The sequence below is a fragment of the Crotalus tigris genome, unplaced genomic scaffold (genome assembly GCF_016545835.1).
Source record: "Crotalus tigris isolate CLP2741 ecotype Arizona unplaced genomic scaffold, ASM1654583v1 scf7180000019483.1746242, whole genome shotgun sequence".
Classification (NCBI taxonomy): Eukaryota; Metazoa; Chordata; class Lepidosauria; order Squamata; family Viperidae; genus Crotalus; species Crotalus tigris.
In genome coordinates this window covers 283235-308528 of record NW_024097562.1, presented here as the reverse complement: position 1 = coordinate 308528, position 25294 = coordinate 283235, and the positions used below count along the sequence as shown (strand labels likewise).

The 25294-nt window shown below is 42.4% G+C and overlaps 1 protein-coding gene across 1 annotated transcript in view; it reads right to left on the bottom strand.

Moving 5' to 3' along the window:
- Positions 1 to 24518, bottom strand: part of CORIN (corin, serine peptidase) — a 114733-nt gene extending 90215 nt beyond the window's left edge. Inside the window, exon 1 of the mRNA XM_039362892.1 lies at positions 24398 to 24518. Coding sequence (XP_039218826.1) covers positions 24398 to 24463 — 66 coding nt within the window. The 5' untranslated portion in view covers positions 24464 to 24518. The remainder of the gene's footprint in view (positions 1 to 24397) is intronic.
- Between the last annotated feature and the right edge of the window lie 776 nt (positions 24519 to 25294).

Genomic DNA, 25294 nt, shown 5'->3' with positions numbered 1-25294 from the left:
GACTCCATCCAGCCACCTCATTCTCTGTCATCCCCTTCTTCTATTGCCCTCAATCTTTCCCAGCATTAGGCCCTTCTCCAGTGAGTCCTTCCTTCTCATTAGGTGGCCAAAGTATTTGAGTTTCAACTTCAGGACTCAATAGGTAGACAAAATGCCAAATCCAGTCTGAAAATCTGGCTGACTATGTGATGATCAATAATAATAGTAATAATAATAATAATAATAATAATAATAATAATAATAATAATAATAATAATAACCCCCAGTGAGGCACTACCTTGACGTGGTTGTGGGGCTTGTGTACTCTGAGGAAGATGAGAGTTATGCCAGAGGTTCAACCATACTGGACAGGTCTCATCAGAGGAGTCAGACCAAGAGTGTCTCTCCCATAAAAAATATGGTGAGACGTAAATTTCAGAATGCCATACCGGCTCGGACGTCGCCTGGGTTAACAAGGTCCGCACTAGATATTGAAGTTCCTGGATATCTGGTGAAAAATGGGTTACAGGACTCAGGACTGTTGGCTGAGCAACCAGGGCCAGCAGCTGCAGAACTACTGGAAGAAAAGGTGTTTACCCGTCGCAGATACACAGTGATGGAAAACAAAGAAATAATGATCTGTTACTACAGATCAAGTCCAACAAGACGAGGATATCTAAAACGAATGCACGAATTCTGGAAAGAACAACATCCAGAATCAGAAATAACAGAACAGAGACTAGCAGATCAACGCCGATTTATAACACGAAATAAAGTATTTACAGAAACAGAATTGGACGAACTGCAAAGGTTTACCCAGGGCAAAGAAATCAAAGCCTTACAAGAAGTAATTCAGAATGTAGAGGCAAACCAGGGGGAGTTGGCAGTGAAAGAATCCAGTAGAGATATACAACTGTTCTCATTTGGAAACCAGGCACCTCTTCCTCAGGAAGAACAAAACCCTCTAACTAAAGAAATAAAAGAATTGAAACAAAGAATAATTGAGCATCTAGAACAGCACAAAAACAACAGAATAAGGCTGCCTGCATTGAAGCTTGTTCCAAAGAAACAGCTAGCACAAGCATTAAAAGATGCAAATACTGCAATAGCAAGTATAAGCACCAATTCACTGCAAGAAACAAACCAACTAATGTACAGCACAGCTGCAGTTATAACAGAATACCTGGGATGTAAAATCAACAAAAAAGAAAAACAAACAAACAGTGCACCACAAAAATGGAAGGTTAGACTAGAAAATAAGATCAGCAAGTTAAGATCACATGCAAGCAAGCTAGAACAGATGAAAGAAAAGAAGCTGAAGAACAAGAAGACCAAAGAATACCTAATCAAGAAATACCACTTAGAAACAAGGAAGATCAAGGAAGCACTGGAAATAATAAAGCAACAAATAACAGCTATAGCCAGGAAAATCAGTAGATATGAAGCTCGAATTGCAAACTATAGGCAGAACCTCCAATTTCAATCCAATCAGAAACGTTTCTACCAATCCATCAATGGAGAAACTGCAAGGAATCAGTCAGTACCTGACAAGGAAGAAACAGTGCAGTTCTGGAAGCAGATATGGGATAACCCAAAGAAATACAACAAGGATGCGGCTTGGTTAAAAGAGGTGGATGCAAATAAAACAGAAGTTGAAATGAAAGAACTAGTAATAACAACAAAAATGGTAGAAAAAAGAGCAAAGAAAATCAAAAATTGGTCAGCACCAGGTGAAGATGAACTGCATGGGTTTTGGTTGAAACATCTAACTGTTATACACCCACTCATTGCCAAGCAATTCAACAATATACTACAAGGAGGAGAAATTGAAAAGTGGCTAACAACTGGGAAAACCTACCTAATAATGAAAAATCCAGCAAAAGGGGCAACACCAGGTAACTACAGGCCAATTACCTGCTTACCAACAACTTCAAATTACTAACTGGTGTGGTAGCTGATGCAGTACAACAGCATCTAGTTGAAAACAATCTCTTTCCACCTGAGCAGAAAGGAAACCGCCCCAATAGCAGAGGAACAAAAGATCAACTCCTAATAGACAAAATGATCTTGGAAAACTGCAAGAGAAGGAAGACCAACCTGAATGTGGCATGGATTGACTACAAAAAGGCATTTGACTCTCTGCCACATGATTGGATAATCAAGTGCCTAGAAATAACAGGAGTCAGTAGAAACATCAGAAAATTTGTGCAAAAATCGATGGCACAATGGAAGACACAGTTGCAGATCAATGGTGAGAAGCTGGGAGAGGTTAATATCAAGAGAGGAATATTTCAAGGAGATTCATTATCACCATTACTATTTGTTATTGCACTGTTTCCTCTGTCAACAATACTGAATAACTCAGGACATGGCTATCAAACATCAAAAACATCTGCCAGACTATCCCACCTCCTTTACATGGATGATCTGAAGCTGTATGGAAAAACATCATCTGAAATAGAATCGCTGCTCAACACTGTCCGTATATATAGCCAAGATATTGTAATGGAGTTTGGCTTGGACAAATGTGCCACACTTACTATCAAACAAGGAAAAATAGTGAAAACTGAAGGAATCAAGATGCCCCACGAAAATAACATTAAGAGTCTGGATGAGGAAGAATACTACAAATACTTGGGTATCCTTCAAGCTGACAACATCAAGCACACTGAAGTCAAGAAAAAGATTAGAGGTGAATACATCAAGAGAGTGAAGAAGATCTTAAAATCCAAACTCAATGGAGGAAATACCATAAAGGCAATCAACACCTGGGCAATCCCAGTCATTAGGTACACAGCTGGAATAGTGGACTGGACTCAAGCAGAACTAAAAGCAATGGATAGGCAGACCAGAAAAATAATGACAATGAATCATGCCCTTCATCCACGCAGTGACATTGATAGACTTTATCTACCAAGGCAAATAGGTGGGCGTGGAATGCTACAAGTACATCAGATGGTTGAAGAAGAAAAAATGGACTTTGGAAGAATATCTGAAGAACAATGATGAAGATGCACTGAAATTAGTATATCAGGAAGGCTTACTAACTACTGGAGAGACCAAACTGGCCTACAAGAAAGACCAAATGAAGAACAGAATAGAGGCATGGGAAGACAAAGCACTACATGGCCAATACATGAAAAAAATAGCTGGGAAAGCAGATAATAATAAAACCTGGCAATGGCTAAGAGCAGGAAAATTGAAGAAAGAGACCGAGGGACTAATTCTGGCTGCACAAGACCAAGCCTTAAGGACAAATGCATACAAAGTCAAAATTGAGAAGACAGCAACAGACAGTAAGTGCCGCCTATGCAAAGAAGCTGAAGAAACAGTGGACCACTTGGTAAGCTGTTGCAAGAAGATTGCACAGACTGATTACAAGCAGCGGCATGACAAAGTAGCAACAATGGTGCATTGGAAGATCTGCAAAAAATATCATTTGCCTGTAAGCAAAAACTGGTGGGATCATAAAATAGAGAAAGTCATAGAAAATGATAAAATTAAACTGCTCTGGGACTTCAGAATTCAAACAGACAAGCACCTGCAACATAACACCCCAGACTTAACAATTGTCGATAAGAAAGACAAAAAAGTCTGGATAGTGGACGTGGCAGTGCCTGGAGATAGCAGAATAGAAGAGAAAGAACTGGAGAAGATAACAAAATACAAAGACCTACAAATAGAAATAGAAAGACTGTGGCAAAAGCAAGCAAGGGTAGTACCAATAGTCATAGGCTCCTTGGGTGCAATCCCAAAACAACTGGAGCACCACTTGAACACCATTGGCATTGACAAATTCGCTATTAGTCAATTGCAAAAGGCGGCCTTATTAGGAACTGCTTCCATCCTGCGACGATATCTGTAATACCATCAAACATCCACATCTGCCTATCCCAGGTCCTGGGTAAGGACTCGATAGGTAGACAAAATGCCAAATCCAGTCTGAACATCTGGCTGACTGTGCGATGATCAGTAATAATAATAACAATAAAAACAACAATAATAAAAAAGTTGGCACCTTGGAGGTCATCTAGTCCAACCCCCTGCTCAGGCAAGAAACCCTATACCATTTTAGACAAATGGCTGCCCAGTCTCTTCTTAAAAACTTCCAATGTTGGAGCATTCACAGCTTCTGGAGGCAGGTTGTTCCACTGGTTAATTGTTCTAACTGTCAGGAAATTTCTCCTTAGTTCCAGGTTGCTTCTCTCCTTGCTTAGTTTCCACCCGTTGCTTCTTGTCCTGTCCTCAGACGCTTTGGAGAATAGCTTGACTCCCTCTTCTTTGTTGGAGCCCCTGAAATACTGGAACACTGCTATCATGTCCCCCCTCGTCCTTCTCTTCATTAGACTAGACTTACCCAATTCCAGCAACTGTTCCTTATATGTTTTAGCTTCCAGTTCCCTGATCATCTTTGTTGCTCTTCTTCTTACAAGCAAATTCTATGGGAAAACCAGAGTCACTTAACGACCATGTTATTAGTTAATTTAAGAACGGCTAGCAGAGATGGCTAAACTGACTGTACTGATTAAAGAAAACGAACACTTTTACTGCCACGTTGAAACCGTTTCTAGACTTTGTGCCTGAGGTTGAAAAAAATGAATTTTTGATTTTGGGTTTTACCAATTAGATAGACTTGATGTTATCGAAATGGCTAGCTTTTATGATTTTGTACAAGTAAAAAGTTGAGGTTTAAAGTTGATACTCTGCTGCATCAAAGGAAATAGGAAGTCAATGCCCCCCTTTTTCTCTCTCTCTCTTCCCTATTCTCTTTTCCCTTCCCCATCTTTTCCGCTATTTACTTTTATATTTTCATTGTATCGTATACTATACACTAACAAAACTTTATACCTTAAAAAAAAAGAACTGCAGTGATTCACTTAACTACTTACTGTGGCAAAAAAGGTCAGAAGACTCACTTAACAAATTATCTCACTTTGGAGCTCAATTCCCGTAAGTCGACTTTTCTTGATTCTGTCTTGGCATAGCAGCTTGCTAGTCCTCACTGCCAGTACCAATCTTTCAGGAGGTGCCTCACAACATTCATCCTCTACCTTCAGTGGATGTCCAAACTTAAGAAATCAACTCCGTATAGATCAGGAGTACGCGACAGCTCTTTGAACAAGCGTGAATGTGCTTCGCCCTCTTCAAGTATCTCCTTGTGAACTAAGAAAAGGCTTATCTGACATTAAAATTAGTGTTGGTAATTATAAATGTCAGAACTAGTTTTTTTTAAAAAAAATTACACACAAAAAAAATGTTCCAAGCACAATCTATTTGCTGTTACATGTCTTGACTGCAGCTAGCCTTGCGTTCGCGCAAAAATGGAAGAGCAGAGAAATTCCCACAGAGGAAGAGACACTATGTAAAATATTACAATGCGCAGCAATGGAAAGGCTCACAATGGTATTGAAAGACAAATGTAGATCAGTTTATTTCGAAACCTGGGATAAATTTTACCGCTGGAAGGATTTGAGGAGGACAGTTGGGATTATAGGCTAGTGTTAAGATAGAACTATATGTAATTTTAGAATAAGTATTGTATATAAAATTTAGATGTATATTCAGAGATGAAGAACTGATTGTAAAATGTGGAACAATTTGATAAAAATGTATATATTGGAATGTCACCTTATATCCAATGTTTTTTTTAATTGTATTATAAATAAAATTTTGTAAAAAAAAAAAAAAATGTTCCAAGCAGACCACAAGATGGCTCTAGTATACTTCAACTGCCTTATTTCCACCCTAACCTCAAAAGGCATCCGAAATTAAAATTACTAGAACAAGAAGGGTCTACAGAAATATCACAACTTCATGCAAACTTTAAATATTTTAAACTGGCTACAGTTAGTTCTCGACTTACAACAGTTCATTTAGTGACCATTCAAAGTTGCAACAGCACTGAAAAAAAAGTGAATTATAACCATTATTCACGATTATGACCATTGCAGCGTCCCCATGGTCACGTGGTCAAAATCCAGAGACTTGGCAACTGACTCCTAGTTATGATGGTTGCGGTATCCTGGGATCGTCTGTTCAACTTTTGCAACCTTCTAACAAGCAAGGTCAATGGGGAAGTAAGTCATTGTGTAACTGGAGCCATGCCTGGCTGAGGAATTCTGGGAGTTGAAGTCCACAAGTCATAAAAGGGCCAAGTTTGAAGACCCCTGGTCTAGTGGTTAAGGTACCAGCTAAGAAAGCTGGAGATTGTGAATTCCACCTCAGCCATGAAAGCCAGCTTGGGGGGGGGGGCAGATACTTTCTCTCAGCCCAACTTTTACCTCCCAAGGCTGTGGTTCTGGGGAGAACAGGAGGAGAATAGGATATTGGATATGCCTGCCGCCTTGAGTTATTTGTGACGAGACATTGCTCTTTACAACTATACTCCTAAATTTATTTGTTTATTTGTATCCTGCCTTGTCTATTTCAATTACCACCGTTAAGCAAGGAGGACCTGTAGTTATACATATGATATGTAAAATGAGAAACTGGACTATCCAATTCTGGAAAATCAATAGGTCCAAATGTTAAGACATACAAAATATATCTATTACAACTTAAGAATACAGCAAAGCCAAGGTATGTGATACCAATTATTCAAATATCTTTATATTCCAAAAATGAAAAAAAAAATAGTATGATTCACACTGTATACATGGAGTACATGAACACTGAATTCCTATCACATGGATTCTTTTTTTCCATTTAATTTATCCCTTTTAATTTAAACTTCATTAATTTATTGTAATGACTATATACAGAGAAATAAAGGAAGCGCCAAACAGAGAAGTAAATCAAATTAGTGTAGGATCCTTGTTAAATATTTTTGCTTAATCCCACAAAATTAGAAGGCTCTTCAAAGATTCACCAGCTTCCTGGAGATTCCAACCATTTACTAGGAGCTGTTTGGGGAGATACTGGTGTTCCCCACTTGTTTTCCAGCCTCCCCCTTCCATCAATGTCTGCCTTGTTCTAAACAGAATCTTAACTGTCCTATCTCTAGCAAAGAGGAAGTGCTGGGAACATCTGGGTCTACATCAGGGGTCCCCAACCCCCTGTCTGTGGACCGGTACTGGGCTGCGGCACGCTAGAAACCGGGCTGCACAAACAAGCAAATCCCCATCTGTGGGATGCAGGCAGTACACAAAACCACACACTCTCCGGTCCACGGAAAAACCTTTCTCCACAGAACCGGTCCCTGGTGCCCCAAAGGTTGGGGACCTCTGGTCTACATGACAAAAATGGAATCTTTCCTGAGCTTCAACTGTGAATGTCAGAATTTGCGCCCTATCTACAGGTAATCCTCAAGTTACAATCACAATTGAGTCCAATATTTCTGTTGCTAAATGAGAATGCTATTAAGGGAATTTTCCCCCTTTTTACGAGCTTTCTTGCCGCCGTTGTTAAGTGAATCACTGCAGTTGTTAAGCTAGTAGCAAGGTTGTTCAATGAAACTGGCTTCACCATTGACTTTGCTTGTCAGAAGGTCGCAAAAGGTGACCACATGATCCCAGGACATTGCAACTGTCATAAATATGAATCAGTGGCCAAGTGTCTGAATTTTGATCACATGACCATCGGGATGCTGCTATGGTTGTACGTATGACGTGGTCATAAATTATTTTTTTTCAATGCCATTGTAACGTCACTAAACGGTCACTAAATGAACTGTTGTAAGTACTTTTATTCACAGCATCTCTGAAAACAATTCCATTTGCTGCTTGAACAACAAGGGGCATCCTTGGATGGCTTGGGATTCATGTGAAACAATGGTCCATATTCTGGAACGTATGTAACCCTAACTGGAGAGCAGGTATCAGTATGCTAGAATATCTGGCAGTTATTGGGTTAAATGCTAGGTATGTTGATGGGTCAGTGGGAGGAGTCTCAAAAGGTCATTGGGAGACTTCCTGGACACAAGCCAGGGTGGAATCTCTTTGTCTGAAAGAAGCATGGGCCATCGAAGGTCACACAATGAGCTTGAGTCATTATAAAGATGGTATGGAAGAGAGCATCATACTTTTACCTAAAGAAATGGTCTGAAGAAATGGACAAAAGATGTATTTTCCAGGAGTATCAACCACAGCGTGAATGCAAGTAATCTTTCTGATTAAAATATATATTTTTGTTTGTTATGAGATTGTTTCTTTTGAGTTATCTATCTGACTTGATTGAAAGAAGGCGTTTTATATCAGAGTCAGAATAGTACACCACTGTTCTGTATTAAGCAAGGGGGTTGCTGTTGCTTGATACAGGCAGATAAACTCCACGGAAAGGATTTCATGCAGATTACTTTAATTCACCAGGCATTCTCTAAACATTAACTCACAGTTACTGGAGAGATTCTTTTGACGTACATTGCATAATCTGGACCCAACACATAGGTGAAAAGAGGTAATTTCTTCCATGTTAAAGGAGCAAACAGTTCTCCTGGCTGGAATTCATAAAGATCCCAATGCCCTGCACGTAGCCAGAAATCCCGGTAGCCAATCAGAAGTCCCTCCTAGTGGCCAATCCGACACACAGATATGACTTAAAACTACATTGCCCAAAAGGCTATCCCTTAAAGGGACAGTCCTTAATTCCTAACATAGCTATTTACTCTGACCAGCAAAACCACAATACAAATATTTGGACTTGTCCCCTTGTGATCTCCTACATTAAGTCCAGAATTTGTGAAGCAAGGTCAGGTGTAAACTGCTGAGTGACTCACAGTTTGATTGCACAAGTCCCGTGTGTCAATGCTATGAGACAATGGATGTTCCCGCTCTGACAAGTGAGTGAAATTGCAGCCATTTTTACTCTTCTTACAGCTTGCTTTTTCTGCTGTTTAGAAATCAGATGTAGAAGGGGGGAATGGGGTGAATGCTTGAGCTCAACGAGCCATAACAATAATGCAGCTTCGTGGGAACTCAAGGACGCAAACTGATAACGTTTTGGCGGGCTGAGGAGTTGGAGAGGGAGCCCGCGCTTCAGGCTAATTCGAGGATGTGATTGATGACTGCTTCATGGGGGTGGGAATTGCAACTTGTTACTTTGTCTCTGGGGGAAGAGAATTTAGTTTTGGGTTCAACTATGTAGTGCCGATACTTTGTTTCCTGAATAAAATTTTCTTTAAGGAAGAATTCTTGCCTTGAAGTTCTTTAATGGGTTTCATCTATCGGAACCATGACACCGTGACACTTATCTCTTCAGCTGACATCTCTGCAACTTCAGATCTGTCCAAGACTGAAATTAAAATTATGTGAGGATTACCTAAATCAGTGGTTCTCAATGTTTGTGTGACGGCGACCCCGTCACACAAACGTTCTGCGCATGTGCGGCGGCGCCCCCTGAGGGGAGAAAATGGCGGATTGCCTTCTTTGGCGACCCCCGAAAAATGGTCGATCGACCCCAAATGGGGTCGCGACCCATAGGTTGAGAACCGCTGACCTAAATTGAGCCTTCTTAAAATGGGAGAATGGCAACCTTAGATGATGGAAAAAATCTTGGAAGAGGATGCCAAATGGCAGAACCCAGAATGAAATGCATCTGTTGTTAATTTTGTCTCGCTGACAGATATGAAAAAAGATGCATTGGTCAAAACCCATGTTCCAAAGAAGTTTGAAATATTTTGTCTTCCCTTGGCTTCTACCAGTGCCCTTGTGTCAGAAAAGGCTTCAAAATTTAGGTTATTTATTTCTCTACAAAATAAAGGAGTTATGTCTTTTTTTTCTTTTGGGAATTGTCTTCTCCAATCAGCCACAAGAAATTTTCCATTCTTTCCACTCAGTATTCCCAACATATACCAAGAGCAGAAAACATGTTCTGAAGTTAGAATTTAGAGATAGGAATTTAAAAGATAATAAAACTGTGTACAGCAGTCAAAACTCTATTTCTAAACTTTTGTGAGCTGTTACAGTCCTGTCTCCTCTTTAAAATGTCTGTGTGAGTGTGAGAGGGAGGGAGGGAGGGGGGGGTGGGAAGGCCTAAATTTGAAATTCAGGAGTGCTATGCGCCTTGTGCCCAATATAGTGTTTTGGCTTCAGCAAAATAATAAAAAGCCTGATCATCCAATGAGTTAAACTACAAAATATTTATTAAATCTCTCACAGAACTTCTGCACGCTGACTGCAGCTTACATAACTTACTTTCTCCCAACTCTACCATTTTCTCTCCAAGCCCAAGTTAGCAAGGGAGAAGGTGTGAAGGTTTGGATCCTATGAGCACAAACCTTTACAAGGTCAAATATTATTAACGTTAGCAGGATTTAATTTAAATCTTCAGAGTTATTTTAATGATAACTGGCATCATTAAAATAACTGAAAATTAAATCCTCAGCAAGAAAATGGAAATTGAATGAGCATTCATTTTTGGAAAGAAAAAGAGAAAAACTATTTTCAAGGAATTTATGCATAAAGAGAAAAAGATGTTTAAAAGCAAATGCTTTGTGTTTGCTGAAGGTCTATTACAAAACAGAATTCTTATATAATAATAGAGTGATATAATTTCCTTACAAACTAGTCCTAACAGAACATTATTCACGTTTTCCAGCCTAACCTCTCTGTTATTTTTCTTGTGTCTATTTTCAGACTCTAAGGAATCTTAGTTTCCTTATTATTTTCTCAAGTGCCACATGAGTGCATGGTTTGTGGAGAGAAAAATGTAGGAATATATACAGTATTTTAGACCACTTCAATGATTTCAGGCCAGTTGACAGAACCATATTTTAAGGGCCTTCTGGAAGGCCAACAGAGTTTGAGCCAGTCTCACCTTGAGAGGGAAGATGTTCCACAAATACAGAGACCTTGACAAAAAAAACCCCTCTTTCTTCCTAGATTCTATAATATGACTGAATTCCATGACCAAAATAATTCGCAATATGCCTCTCCTGCCAGACCTGAAGAGGTACGTGTAATCGAGGAGAGGCAAAGACCTCTCAACATCCCAGTCTAATAATAATAATAATAATAATAATAATAATAATAATAATAATAATAGTAGTAGTAGTAGTAGTAGTAGTAGTAAAGTTGAAAGGGACCTTGGAGATCATCTAGTCCAACTCTCTGCTCAGGCAGGAAACCCTATACCATTTCAGACAAATGGCTGCCCAGTCTCTTCTTAAAAACTTCACGGCTTCTGGAGGCAGGTTGTTCCACTGGTTAACTGTTCTGTCAGGAAATTTCTCCTTAGTTCCAGGTTGCTTCTCTCCTTGGTTAGTTTCCATCCGTTGCTTCTTGTCCTGCCTTCAGGGGCCTTGGAAAATAGCTTGACTCCCTCTTCTTTGTGGCAACCCCTGAGATACTGGAACACTGCCATCATATCCCCCCCTCGTCCTTCTCTTCATTAAACTAGACATACCCAATTCCAGCAGCTGTTCCTTGTAAGTTTTAGCCTCCAGCCCCCTGATCACCTTTGTTGCTCTTCTCTGTACTCTTTCTAGAGTCTCAACATCTTTTTTAACATCGTGGTGACCAAAACTGGATGCAGTATTCCAAGTGTGGCCTTACCACGGCATTGTAAAGTGGTATTAACACTTCACGTGATCTTGATTCTATCTCCGTTAATGCAGCCTAGCACTGTGTTGGCCTTTTTGCCAGCTTCACCACATTGCTAACTCATATTTAAGTGATTGTCCACTAGGACTCCGAGATCCCTCTCATAGTTACTACTATTGAGCAAGGTACCACTATACTATACCTGTGCATTTGGGGTTTTTTGCCTAAATGTAGAACCTTGCTTTTTTCACCGTTGAATTTCATTTTGTTAGATAGCGCCCAGTGTTCAAGTCTGTCCAGATCCTTCTGTATCCTAAGCCTGTCTTCTGGAGTGTTGGCTATTCCTGCCAGCTTGGTGTCGTTTGCAAATTTGATGAGTTCCTCATCTATCCCCTCGTCCAAATTGTTGATGAAGATGTTAAAGAGCACTGTCTTGTAGGTCTTTAAAGGTTATAACCAGAACTTGGAATTGGACTCGAAAACAAACTGACAATTAATGCAGCTTGCGAGGCAGCGAAGTGATGTGGGCAGATCTTGGAATACACATAACTGCTTGTGCCATTGCATTTTGCAATACCTGAAGCTTCCGGGTACTTTTTAAGAGCAGACAGCATGTTATCATTGTTGTCCATTCAGGAGATGATTAGGGTAAGTGTGATATCCATAATATGGATGTTACTGTAGCAACAATTAACTCCCTGGCTGAAGACCAAATCCAATTCAAATCAATCATCCACAAGATAGCCTGGAATTGGCATAGACTTGACACCTTTACATAAACATTTAATCTTTTATTGCAAATTCAAGTTCATATCTGTTTTTCTGAAGTTTTAAGATCTTCGCTATTGTAAGAATCAGCCCTTCTTTCTTTCTTTCCTTCCTTCCTTCCTTCCTTCCTTCCTTCCCTTCCCTTCCTTCCTTCTTCACTGTTCTGCTCAGATGAACATTCCATGAATCTAATACAAAGTACAAACTGATTTTACAAATAATACTGAAATCAGTTAACCGTTTAAAAAACTGAGGTATATCTTTCCAACTTTTCTTATGTCGAGAGCGACAGCAAATCGTATGCTTAGAGTAGTAGCTGTTTCTAACCATCAAAGTGACTTCAACTACTTAAAAGTGTGGCCTGTGCCACTAAGATAGCAGAACAGCCAATCAGACCTGTCTAAATATTTGGTGGAGGCTAAGTGACATACCTTTATAAGGCCCTTCACTGTGGCAAGGCAGAGCTAATGTGGTGTCACTTAGGACTCAGAAGATCCAGGTGCTGGTTTAAGTTCACTCAGAAACTCATTGGGTGACTTTGAGCCAATCACCGTCTCTCAGCCCAGCCTGACCTGCAGGATTATGGACGTAAATTGAAGGGTTATCTCAAAGTAAGGCAGACTTCACTCCCACAGAAAAGGATTTAAAACAGAGGTTCTATTCCCCGTACCCCTAGAATGCTTCTGATATATTCTCGCACCTCTTATAAAAGTTCGAAATACCGGCAACGAATTATGCACATACACTATAATTTTGAAAACCCAAGTTTCCGCACCCCGCGGAATATCATCTCGCACCCCTGGATGGGAACCCCTGATTTAAAACTAGCGAGTAAAATAATCTGTAATAAGAGGTAGCATGGTTAAAATCTACACGCTTCTACTAATCAATACAGCTGGGAAGAAAGATAGCTGAAGTTTTGAATTCTCAATTAACAGGCTAATCACCAAAGGCTCTCCTCTCTTAACCTATTCATCTCCCCAAGATTTACCAGCTTGATCAATCTTTCTAGATCAGTGGTTCTCAATCTTTTTAATACCGCAACCCCCAATCGGTCGTAAGTCGAGAACTACTCAACTGGTGCAGCACCGTTTGCAGAATGGGACTTTTGGCGGGCTCAGCAGGGCAGAGACAGCCTGGACAATTCCTATTGGCTTTTGAAAGCCAATAGAATTAGACTCTATTCAAGAGAGTCTATTCTATTGGCTTTCAAAAGCCAATAGAATAAAAGGGAGTAGCACAGCTAAGGAAAAGGGGGAAAAAATGGCGGACTGCGTTGTTTGGCGACCCCCGTGAAATGGTCGTTCGACCCCAAATGGGGTCCTGACCCACAGGTTGAGAACCACTGCTCTAGACTCCTTCCTCATAGCCAGAGAAGTTGACAGCCCGCCAAGAGTATGAGTAGTATTGTTATAAACCTAGAAGAGACAAGATCTTTACTCTGGTCATAGACCAGCATAAAGTCAATGTTTATAGCTTAAATATTCATTATCTGGTTTTAAATTATCCCGATCGATCTAATTTAATACACACTCATACCAGAAGTGCTTTGATAGAAAAGAATTTTTATTTTCCCAGTGCAGCTCTTCTTATACTGACTGGTTTCCAGTCCAGTCCAAATACTGTAGGTGCCGAAATTAGCATCCATTCACATCTACTATTTCATTCCTGATGGGTGTGGAATTTCTCTACAAACATGTTGCTGGACGAATGCCAACAAGGGAACTACATATCAAGCCTCCTGTGATCAGAAAGAGTCTTTGGTATATGGTTTCCTTTTGGCTCAAGTCCAACAAAATATTTGAAGGGAATTCCCACTGCATAGTATTTTCTAGGTGGAGGAGGGAGTATTATGTATATTTGGCACCTTGAGTTACTTGTAAGTAATAAAAACTAATAAACAAACAAATACAGCACAATACTTCAGAATCTAAAATGAGCATTTGTTCCCTATAAAAATAATAACAATCCAAAGTTTTTTAGAATTCCTGATGGCTTTGGATGGAATTCCTGGATTTTCAGTTGAATTCATAGAATGAATAGAAGTGGAAACCTTAATCGTTATGATGCCTAACCTGATTAAAAGCATCTATAATTAAACTAATTCATCTTTGAGTGAGGCTTCAAGGATTGTGCTACAAAGTTCAAAAAACAATAAGCATAATAATAATGCTGTATTTATTGGTATTTATCTTTTTCTCAAAACCTTAAATGCTTAACGAGGGGTAAAACTTATTTTATAGGTCACTTGATAATTTCAAAGCAATTAACTATTGTTAAGCCAGTGGAATTTATTTTAGGCAGTGAATAAGGGCAGCTAACTTGGGTAACCCCATCTTATTTTTAGGAACAAGGAAGGGAAGGGTTCAGGAGTTCAAAAGCCACCAGGCAGAAATGGAAGACGGCTAAGCGTCTTATGGTAACAATCTCAATCTGGCCTTTTCAGGATAGTTTTAGAATCCCTCTTGTCATATGAAGACTCCACCCCATTCCTGGTGTGCCCTGAAACAGCAATACAAAAGCCCAGGGGGACCCCTGACCCTAGAATTTGGATTTTTCTTTTTTCCTTTCTCCCCCTCACTTTTCTTTCCCTTTTTCTTCACCACTGCACTGTCCTACTATTTGCTTCTGTATTTTTCTATTTTACTCTATAATCCAGTGATGGCGAACCTATGGCACGTGTGCCAGAGGCGGCACTCAGAGCCCTCTCTGTGGGCACGCCTGCCACAGCCACCAGCATCTCGCACAGGTCCATTAGGCTGCCGACGGCGCCCGGAGCAACAGCCCCGCCCAGTACAAAGGAGGCGAAGTGGCCGGCTAGCAAGCTCGAGCAGAGGTGCGCTTGCTGGCCTCTGTGTGCGGGGGCCGATGGTGTCAGGCAGCAGCCGCCCCTGCCTCACCTTGCCTTGCCCTGCAGTAATAGCACCCTCACCACACCCTGCAAGAAAAGCCTCCTGCCCACCGCCCCACCCACAAGACCCCCTGGATCTCTCCCAATCCTGCCCAGCCCCCACCGGCATCCCCCCCACGAGCAACATCGAGGTGGCCATGCCCACTGCAGTCATGCCCCCCAGTCTGTCATGATCACCACAGCCACACCCACCCAGTGGCCATGCCCCCCTGCTGCTCTCCGAGGGCACCACAATGCTGATGTGGCCCTGGCACTTTGCGATAAATAAGTGGGTTTTGGGTTGCAATTTGGACATTCGGTCTCTAAAAGGTCCGCCATCACTGCTATAATCTAATAAAATGTTACAAACCATTAAAAAAAGGAAAATGTACCAGTTTTACTCCTCCTTTTATATCCTCTCTTCTCTCCCCCCTCCTTATATATCCTCTTTTCTCCCCTCTCCTTTTATATCCTCTCCTCTCCTCTTTTATATCCTCTTCTCTCTCCTTTTATATCCTCTTCTCTCCCTCCTCCTTTTACATCCTCTCGTCTCCCCTCCTCCTTTTATATCCTCTCTTCTCTCCCCCCCTCCTCCTCATATCCTCTCCTCTCTCTCCCCTCCCCTCCTTTTCTCTTCCGGGTATGCTGGAAGCACCAATCAGCTGTAGCCGCGTGCGTCAATCCTGGGCTCTCAGCAGAGCGCCAGCAACACTGCACCTCTAGCTGATTCTTCCCCAGGCCTCTCTGGTGTTGACGCCGCTTCTGCTCATCCACTTTTATATGGGTTTTTTTACACTTTTTTTTTTGCAGCGCTTTTCAATTTGTCGTACGCAGGCCACTTGCCAGCTGCCGAAGAGCCACCAGTGGTACACGTATCACGGGTTGAAAAGCCCTGGTATAGAGCACCAGAGAAATTATGTGGAATGTATAAAGGTACTTTGAATTTGTGCTGGAAATAGATCATCATGAAGGGACGTTATATTTGGTGGACCTCTACCAAAGCCAGAAATTTTTAAATTCAAACACATGTATTAATTCATATGGTTTTAAATATACAATTGAAAACAGAGACTTTTCTTACGGGACTAATGGATAAACAGCTGGGAGAAAAATCATGGAACTTTGTTTTTGCATTATTGCAGTCAGATTGTTATATCCACAAAACTAAAAACATTCCGCATTCTCCACAATGGATGATGGTTGATAAACATGAGGGAACTTGCAGAGATAGCTAAAGTGACGTCCTTATTAGAGAAAGGACATTTATTGCTAACTGGAAACCCGTTATAGACTTTTTGATGAAACAGAATAAACTTTTGATTTGTGGTTTTAATGCTTAGAAAATATTAGATTATAGAAAAGAGTGAGCTTTTTATGACTATAGGACAGTGTTTCTCAACCTTTTTAATCCCGTGACCCCCAACCGGTCGTAAGTCGAGGGGTACTGAACTGGTGCAGCACCATTTGCAGAATGGGACTTTTGGCGGGCTCAGCAGGGCAGAGACAGCCTGGACAATTCCTATTGGCTTTTGAAAGCCAATAGAATTAGACTCTATTCAAGAGAGTCTATTCTATTGGCTTTCAAAAGCCAATAGAATAAAAGGGAGTAGCACAGCTAAGGAAAAGGAGAAAAAAAAATGGAGGACTGTGTTGTTTGGCGACCCCCGTGAAATGGTCGTTCGACCCCAAATGGGGTCCTGACCCACAGGCTGAGAACCACTGATGTAGGATATAATCAACACATTTGCTGCAAAGAAATCAAAAGTTTCTATTTCTTTTCACCTTTTATTTTTGCACCTTTGTCTTTTCCTTTTCTTGCTTCACTTTGTATTGGGTTTCGGTTAGTTTTTAATCTTCCTTTTAAAACATTTAATAAAATGATACAAAAAAAATATCACCCCTGAAAGTCTTTAAGTGATTTCCTGTCATTACATATTTACTAGCTTTTTTTCTGGGTGGATCGGGCCCCATTTGGCCCTAAAAAAGTAATCTCTACTGCAGAAGATGTAAAAAGGGAACAATATTGTTTGGGGACTTAACATGTAGTTGCTTTTATTTGCTATGCTTTTTTTTTTTTTTAAACGTATAACAGACATCCAACATTTCAAACTTTTTCAGATGCAAAGAAATGGAAACTTCGACTACCAAATTTCTATTTGTTGTACAGTTGTTATGGTGCACGTCTCCACATTTTCTTTTTTAAACTGCGGGGGTCTCTTAACTGTTCTTGTTGAAATCTGCCCTGATGACAACCCTTTGCTTACAGCTGGCCTTTGATATTTCCCTCAAGAGAAGCCAAAGTCAGCGACAATTCTCCCAGTTCCTTTTTCAGATGTTAAACAGAAAGAGGAAAATCATTCTCCTTCTGCTTCATGCCAACAATGATTTGGAACCTCCAACAGGCTGAAGGACCCCAATAAGTGTGAACCTTAGCAACTATGGGTATCTACTGATAGGGAGACTTTGCACTTACTGTCAGTGCTGTACTGGATGCTTCCCCAAAGTCCTGGGTTTTTATTTTTATTGTGGTATTTTTTTTCCCTCAGATTTTCCATTGCTCAGGGAAGCACTGAGTCCCGGGAATCTAACATAGCTGGGCCACAGCTATTTATAACTTCAGGATTGGAGAGGTGGGGGGGAATCGCCTTTCCAGCTGCTTTCATTGGGAGAGGAAAAAAGATACCATCAATATGAGGCTGGTAGCTCCCAATGTATTTTAATTTCAGCTGACAACTGTGAGGAAATCTCCAATTTTGTCATTTGCAATCCCCGAAATGGCAGCGTTCCATATCCACTGAGGTTCAGTGGCTTTTTCTGTTCCTGCCAAACTTCTTCTAAACATTACATCTACTTGAGAAGCTGCTATGTATAATATCAATGCGGGGTGTGTTGTTGTTCATTGCGAAGTCGTGTCCGACCCATCGCGACCCCATGGACAACGTTCCTCCAGGTCTTCCTGTCCTCTACCATCTTCTGGAGTCCATTTAAGTTCACACCTACTGCTTCAGTGACTCCATCCAGCCACCTCATTCTCTGTCGTCCCCTTCTTCTATTGCCCTCCATCTTTCCCAGCATTAGGCTCTTTTCCAGTGAGTCCTTCCTTCTCATTAGGTGGCCAAAGTATTTGAGTTTCAACTTCAGGATCTGGCCTTCTAAAGAGCAGTCGGGGTTGATCTCTTCTAGGACTGACCGGTTTGAACGCCTTGCAGTCCAAGGGACTCGCAGGAGTCTTCTCCAGCACCATAGTTCAAAGGCCTCCATTCTTTGGTGTACCTCTCATTTAAAAATCTGCACCTAAATATAAGCAAGGGGATAAAAAGCTGCTTTTTCATGAGGCAATGGGACTTTCTTGTTTTTCTTTGAAGATGTTTGGCTTCTCATCCAAGAAGCTTCTTCAGCCCTGAGCTGAGAAGCGAAAGGTCTTCAAAGAAAAACAAAAAAGTTCCGTTGCCTCATGAAAAAAAAAAAAAAACACTTTTGGGATAACTATGACCTGGATGACTGAGAATCTCCACAGACATTTAGATAAGCAAGGGAAAGTAGGATTTTATTCCTCAATGGAACCAACTCCAAACACAAGCTTGGGTGTTTTTGCAGAACACAACAAGAAATAACAGCTCCACCCTTTTTCACAAGATAACAAATTCCAGATTTACAAAGACACACTATTACAATTCACACCATTTCAATCTGATTAACCGTAACTTATTGCAAAAGTCAGAGAGAGCAAATTACTTTCGTTTCTCATTCTTTAAAAGGACATGCTTAATTAAATCACATAATTTGGAGAAATTTTATGCTGAACGGAATTCATAAACTACCAGATACAAATCAACGTTCACACTGCTAATGATTCCTATTTGCAATTCTGTAATCTATTTCAGGGAAATATTATTCACATTCTCTCCTTGAGGTGATTTCCTAAGAGAAGACACCAATCATAATTTTTTTTAATGTTTATTTTGACCTAGAATGATATTTACTCTATTGTTATGCTTGGAGGAACGTACTGTGTTTGGAGAACCATAAATCTTTATTTTTTCATAGACAATAAATATTCCTAGTTTATTTGAAATAGCAAAAGCATATGGAAAAAACGTCAAACACATTTTAAATATTTCAATTTCCCTGTACATCAGGAAACACTCTGATTAATTCAATAATGATGCCTCCTGTTTCTTCAGAGCTGCACAAATATGCCACTGTACAGGCAGTCCTCAACTTATGACCACAATTAACCCCAAAATTTCTGTTGCTAAGTGAGACATTTGTTAAGTGAGTTTTTATTACCTTTCTTGCCACAGTTAACTGAATCCCTGGAGTTGTTAAGTTAATAACAGGATTGTTAAATGAATTTGGCTTCCCCAATGATTTTGCTTGTCAGAAAGTTGTAAAAGGTGATCGTATGATCCTGAGACACTGCAACTGTCATAAATATGAGTCAACTGCCTGAATTTGGACCATGTGACCATGGAGATGCTGCAATGGTCTTACGGGTGAAACCGGTCATAAGACACTTTTTGTAGTGCTGTTGTAATTTTGAACAGTCACCGAATGAACTATTGTAAGTCAAGGACTAGCTGTACTAGGAGAATAGTTAGGTCAGTACAACAAAGCATTTTTGCTTCTATTACTACTACTACTACTACTACTACTAATAATAATAATAATAATAATAATAATAATAATGTTGGAAGGGACCTTGAAGGTCATCGAGTCCAACCCCCTAGGATTGTACAGGTCTCAGCAGATGACAGCATGAAGCCAATCTGGAAAAAATAAGACCCATCAAACCTGGTTAGGTTTCTTGCATGAAAGATTACTGGGAATGTCAGGACTATAAAATAAAATGGCTGGTTGAAAAATATATTTCCTGAAGCAGCAACCTACTGTATTTCTGTATTGTTTTGAGAAAATGACCTGACATTATCTGGAAAAGCCTTACCTTCCTAACTTCTTGAGTTCACGTAACGGAAAAACATAGAAGTAGAAGCTGAATGAACACATCCAGACTAGAAATTATGAACGTTTTCAAATCAGGCCCATGGCTATATTCCTCCTAGGGCAGACATGTCAAACACAAGGCCCGGGGGCCGGATGCGGCCCGTGAAGTGGTTTCATGTGGCCCACGAAGTCATCCTGGAAACCATGATGGAACGACCCCCCTCTGCCTTGGCCCTGGCCCAGGCTGGCCGGGAGCCAATGTACAATTTTGTGGTGGCCATCTATGCTGAAACACATTCAGTCTTAGCTCCACAAGGCTGTCTAGAAACAGCGAGGAACCAGCCCCTGCCGTGTTGGCCCCCCTGGGTGCATGCTGGGGAGGTATCAACTTTTGTGAGGAATGAAGAAATGCACCATGCCTTGGTGCTTGGCCCGGTCCCACCCCCTTCTGCCAGAGACCCTCAGATCTATCCCACTCCTGCCCAGGCCCCCACAGGCACCCTTGATGGGAACGATGTAGAGCTGGCCACACCCACCCAGTAGACCACACCCCTCCATCTATGCCCACCCAGTAGGCCGCACCCACCCTGGCCACATCCACCCAGCCCCGAGGGCAACCGCAATGCTGATGCGGCCCTCAATGAAATTGAGTTTGACACTCCTGTCCTAGGGGCTTTGCACATCAGCACAAATAATTATGGGATAATGTTGTGCCATTAATGATAGTAGGCTTTTTCTCAGAACAGATGCACAAAGTGCTAATGAATCGTTAGTGACTGAGGAAATAGGTTAAGATTCAAACCTCCAGGTAGAAGATTACAGCTTCTTTATAACCTCAGGTATTTTAGCAAATATTTGGATGCTTTTTTTTTTAATTGAACAGAGATTCAAGAATCTGCCATCCTGTCCTCCTGCCACAGTTTGCTTTTTCTTTTTTTGCTGCTCTATTCATTTTTTTTGCAGGTGTCTTTAAAAAAAACCACTAAATTTGATTTTCAGGCATAGCATAGCAGCAAAAGCAGAATTGGGCCGAGTTGTGAGAATTAAGTACTCCACATTATTTCATCACTTTAGTGGTTTGCTCTTCCTTGAGAGTGAATCCACATTTACCCTGGAAAAGGGCAAAGTAGGAATACAAAACCCAACATCCGAGAAAAAAAGTTGGGGGTACTCAACAATATCCAAGCTCCACATACTTCTTTGTCCAACTGTATTATTACCAGGGTCTCCAACATACAAAGAACATACAAAATAGCTTGGATATCTACCCCACAGAAGGGAATGAATATTCTATCAACTCCCCATTGCAACACCTCCCCCCCCAAAAAAAAAACAAAAAAACCCCCTAAAACTAGAAGATGAAATTACGATGTCGCAGCACTCTTTACTTGCATCGTTCCAGAACTAGCAAAAGAATCCATGACAGTACTACACAACATACCAGACCATAATGGCCTTCGAACAGTTATAGCAGGGATGGCAAGCCTTTTAGAGACCAAGTGCCCAAACGGCAACCCAAAACCCACTTATGCATCGTTGGGTGCCGAGTGGGTGGGGCCCATTGGGTGGGTGTGGCCCATTGGGTGGGCGTGACTGCGGTGGTAACGGTAGACTGGGTGGGACTAAAAAGTTCAATCGATCAATTCCAATTTTGCAAGATCTTTTTTTTCCCCGCAAGTTGAAATTGATTGATTGATTGGAACTTTTTTTTTTTTGCACACAGCGGCAGAGGCCTAAAGTAAAAAGGTTTTATAAAACTCAGCTGAAGGGCTGGGGCGATGGTGCGCATGTCCACAGAGAGGACTCTGAGTGCCGCCTCTGGCACCCATGCCATAGGTTCGCCACCACTGAGTTATAGCATAACAATAACTGCTAGGAGCATCAATATTGCAGAAGGAATCTATTGTTACTTATTTATCATTTACAGCCAAATACATTTAAGATGGAAATACCTAGAATCATGGACCTCCTCAACCCTTGCTTCGCTACCAACCTTCAGTTCGATGGACAAACAGGTCAGAAAATCAGAGGAACTCCATTCACTGCAGAGCCTTTAATGCAACATCTAGAAACTATAGCCCACTCCACACATACAACCGAAAAGTAGGGATCCAATATTAGATAGCACCTTTCTTGTTTTAAAGAAGGAATAACTAGAGAAGACTCATGAAACAATCAACATTTTCAAAGAAATAGCATTCACAAGGGAAGAAGGAAACAGCCTACCCTTATTCTCGACAGCAGAAGAAACAGCGAGAGTCTATTGAAAAAGAAACCACTCTACAGTCCAATTACTGAAGTAACAACCCAACCTCCCCACCAGAGGAGTTGTGTAAGAACAGAGTACAAACACACTGCAGCAACCCAGAGCACCAGAATAAGGAAACACTCCACTTCCAAACAACTTCCCCCCAAATGGATACCCAAACAACTCTTTATCAAAAATTGCCTCACCAACTAAATCCATCACAGCAAGCCAACACAAGCTATGAAAAGAATAACCACACTAAGTTCTGTATGTCTAAACCACCCCCCTTCATTACCACTGATGATGTCACCTAGTCGGGTAATGAAACGCCTGCAAATATGCAACCTCAGAGAGCACCAACTCCATTCTCTCTCTCTCTCTCTCTCTCTCTCTCTCTCTCTCTCTTTCTCTTTCTCATCTTTTCCTCCTCCTTCGCGAGAGGCATATGCCACCTCTCGGCCCGGATCGCAAAGGCGGGAATTCGGCATCCAGGGTCTGGCAGGCAAGGTTTGCTGGCTGGCTTGTTTGCTTCCACAATCCGGTTTGCAAACAAAAAGACAAAACAAAAAAAATCCAACCCTGCCCGAATCAGTCCTCATCTTAGAAACGACCAAAGCTGCGAACTCGGGTTCTCCCTTCGTGATGGAAGTGGCTAGTTTCCTACGTTAACGCAGTTGTGTGAATCCCCAAAAAGAAAGGGAGAGGGGGAATCCAACGGGCTTGATTAGCCCAGTATACGCAACCAAAGTTATGAGAGCTAAGGCACGACTCCCGCTAACTAGAGTTAAGCTATAGTCAGCCTTCATCATGATTTGGAGTTTGGATCGTGTACAGTGTTTCTCAACCTTGACAATTTTAAGGCATGTGGACTTCAACTCCCAGAATTCCACAGCCAGCATTGCTGGCTGTGGAATTCTGGGAGTTGAAGTCCACATGCCTTAAAATTGTCAAGGTTGAGAAACACTGGCTGTAGCAAGCCAACGGGTTGGGTTCCCAAGTTTACCGGTCCCGAAGCGATGCAGCTCCCGCAACAACGTGCACCGTAAGGCGCTTGTTGTAGCCGATCGGTTTGGTGCCAATCCGGGAGTTTCGCTTAAGGTTTCGAGTTGCTGGAGAGCTCAGAAAACCTGCTTCGTTCGGTAAAGGCCGGACGAAGTCCCGCTGAACCTGTTCCCGAGAAATTCAATCCAATCTTTTCTCTGCGCGCCCCGAGCAAAACGGGAGGTGGACTCCCGCAGAAACGGCTCGGGCGTCGGACGGCGCCCCCGGAACAATTAACCGGTGCAACGACTTGCCTTCAGAAGTCGCGAATGCTCCGACCCTGGAAGCGTTTAAGAAGAGACTGGATAACCACTTGTCTGAAATGGTAAAGGGTTTCCTGCCTGGGCAGGGGGCTGGACTAGATGACCTCCAAGGTCCCTTCCAACCTTATTGCATTGTGAAGTTATGGGTGGGTTACAACTCTTGTTATTTTATTGCATTGCATTGCATTGCATTGCATTGCATTGCATTGCATTGCATTACATTACCCCGCCGGGTCTGGCAGGCACTCCCGCTGGATAATCCCAACGCTGCGTTCCCGCGCTTCTCCCGGCTCTGCCCAGCCACCCAAGCCCGGGCTGTTGCGCGCACCCGGAGAGCCTTGCAAGGATTTCACCGGCTTCCTTGTTGGCTTTTCCCAACGCCCGCTTGTTGCTTTCTGGAACCGAAAAAAGCGCAGCCGGACTCGGCTTAGGCAGAAAGGGCGCAACTCGGGCCGGACCTTTTTGCAAGCAGACCCGGGGAGACGGTGCCCAGGAGCGGCGGCGCGGCGGCGTCCGCCTGGCGCGAGGTCAATCATCCACAAGACCGTCAGTCCCGCTTTAGATTCCTTTCTCCCATCCCAACACCTTCCCCCTCGGGACAAAACCCCCGTGTTTGGTGCCCCGCCGCCGAGCCGCCTTCCCACGACCCGTGGGGCTCCCGAAGCGGCCGGCCGCCTGTTTGGCCGGAGTTCTGAGCGCCCTGCGCGATTCCTCGACGGCGCCGTCTTCCGAGAGGATCGGGCCGGGAAGGGCGCGCGAAGGAGAGGATGAGCCGAGCAGCTCTTACCTGCTCGGTGGGGAGGGCTTGCCGGGCGCGCTCGGCCTCCGGAGGGAGCCGGTCCGGAGCAGACATGCTCTGCCCTCTCACCTTCGCCGCCGCTTGGCCCGACTGGCGGGCTCCTGACGCGGCGGCAAAAGCCAGCCCGGCCCCCCCCCTCCCCACAGGAAGGCAGGCAGGCGGCTCCCGAGTGGGGGCGGCTCCAGAATGTGGCCGTTCAGCGATTCCCTGCTCGGGTCCTCGTCGGGGCTGAGACCCTCAGCTCTGCCCCCTCCCCGCTCTCTGGCTTGCCAGGCGGGAAGGCGGACGCAGGGCGAGGAGAAGGGATCGCGCCTACTTTCCCCTCAGGAGAGACCCCCGCCCCAAATCAGGGCAGCCGGGGAAAAGGTGTCGTCGAGCCAGCTCGAAGGGGACGCAATCCGAGTTTTCCCCTTCACTACACATCCTCTTCACGACCTGTTTTCCTTGTCCCCTTCTGGGAGGAGGGGGGGCTCCGTGGTATCCGAAGCAGAACATCCAGATTCAGCCAGAGTTTCATTCCATACAGCATTAACCTTGCGAAGTCTCAAGCTTCCTCCTTCCGTTATCTATTGAAGATGGACAATATTTAATATTTATTTTGCTGCGTATAGTAGGGATGTGGGTCTATATACATATGTTGTTCGTAGTATGTTTAGGTGTGTGTCATGTATGTGTTTCACTTTGAGAGCGGGCAACTAAATTTCATTTTTCGATGTGTGCCCTTGTGCCCACAGTATAAAAATGACCATAAAGTTAGATGTTGATGTTAAGGAAACTAATTTGATGTTGAATTTAATAACAGCAGCAAGGCTGTTGGTAGGGCAATATTGGAAGAAGGATTGTTTGCCTGCTATAGAAGAATGGATGCTTAAAGTGTCAAATCTA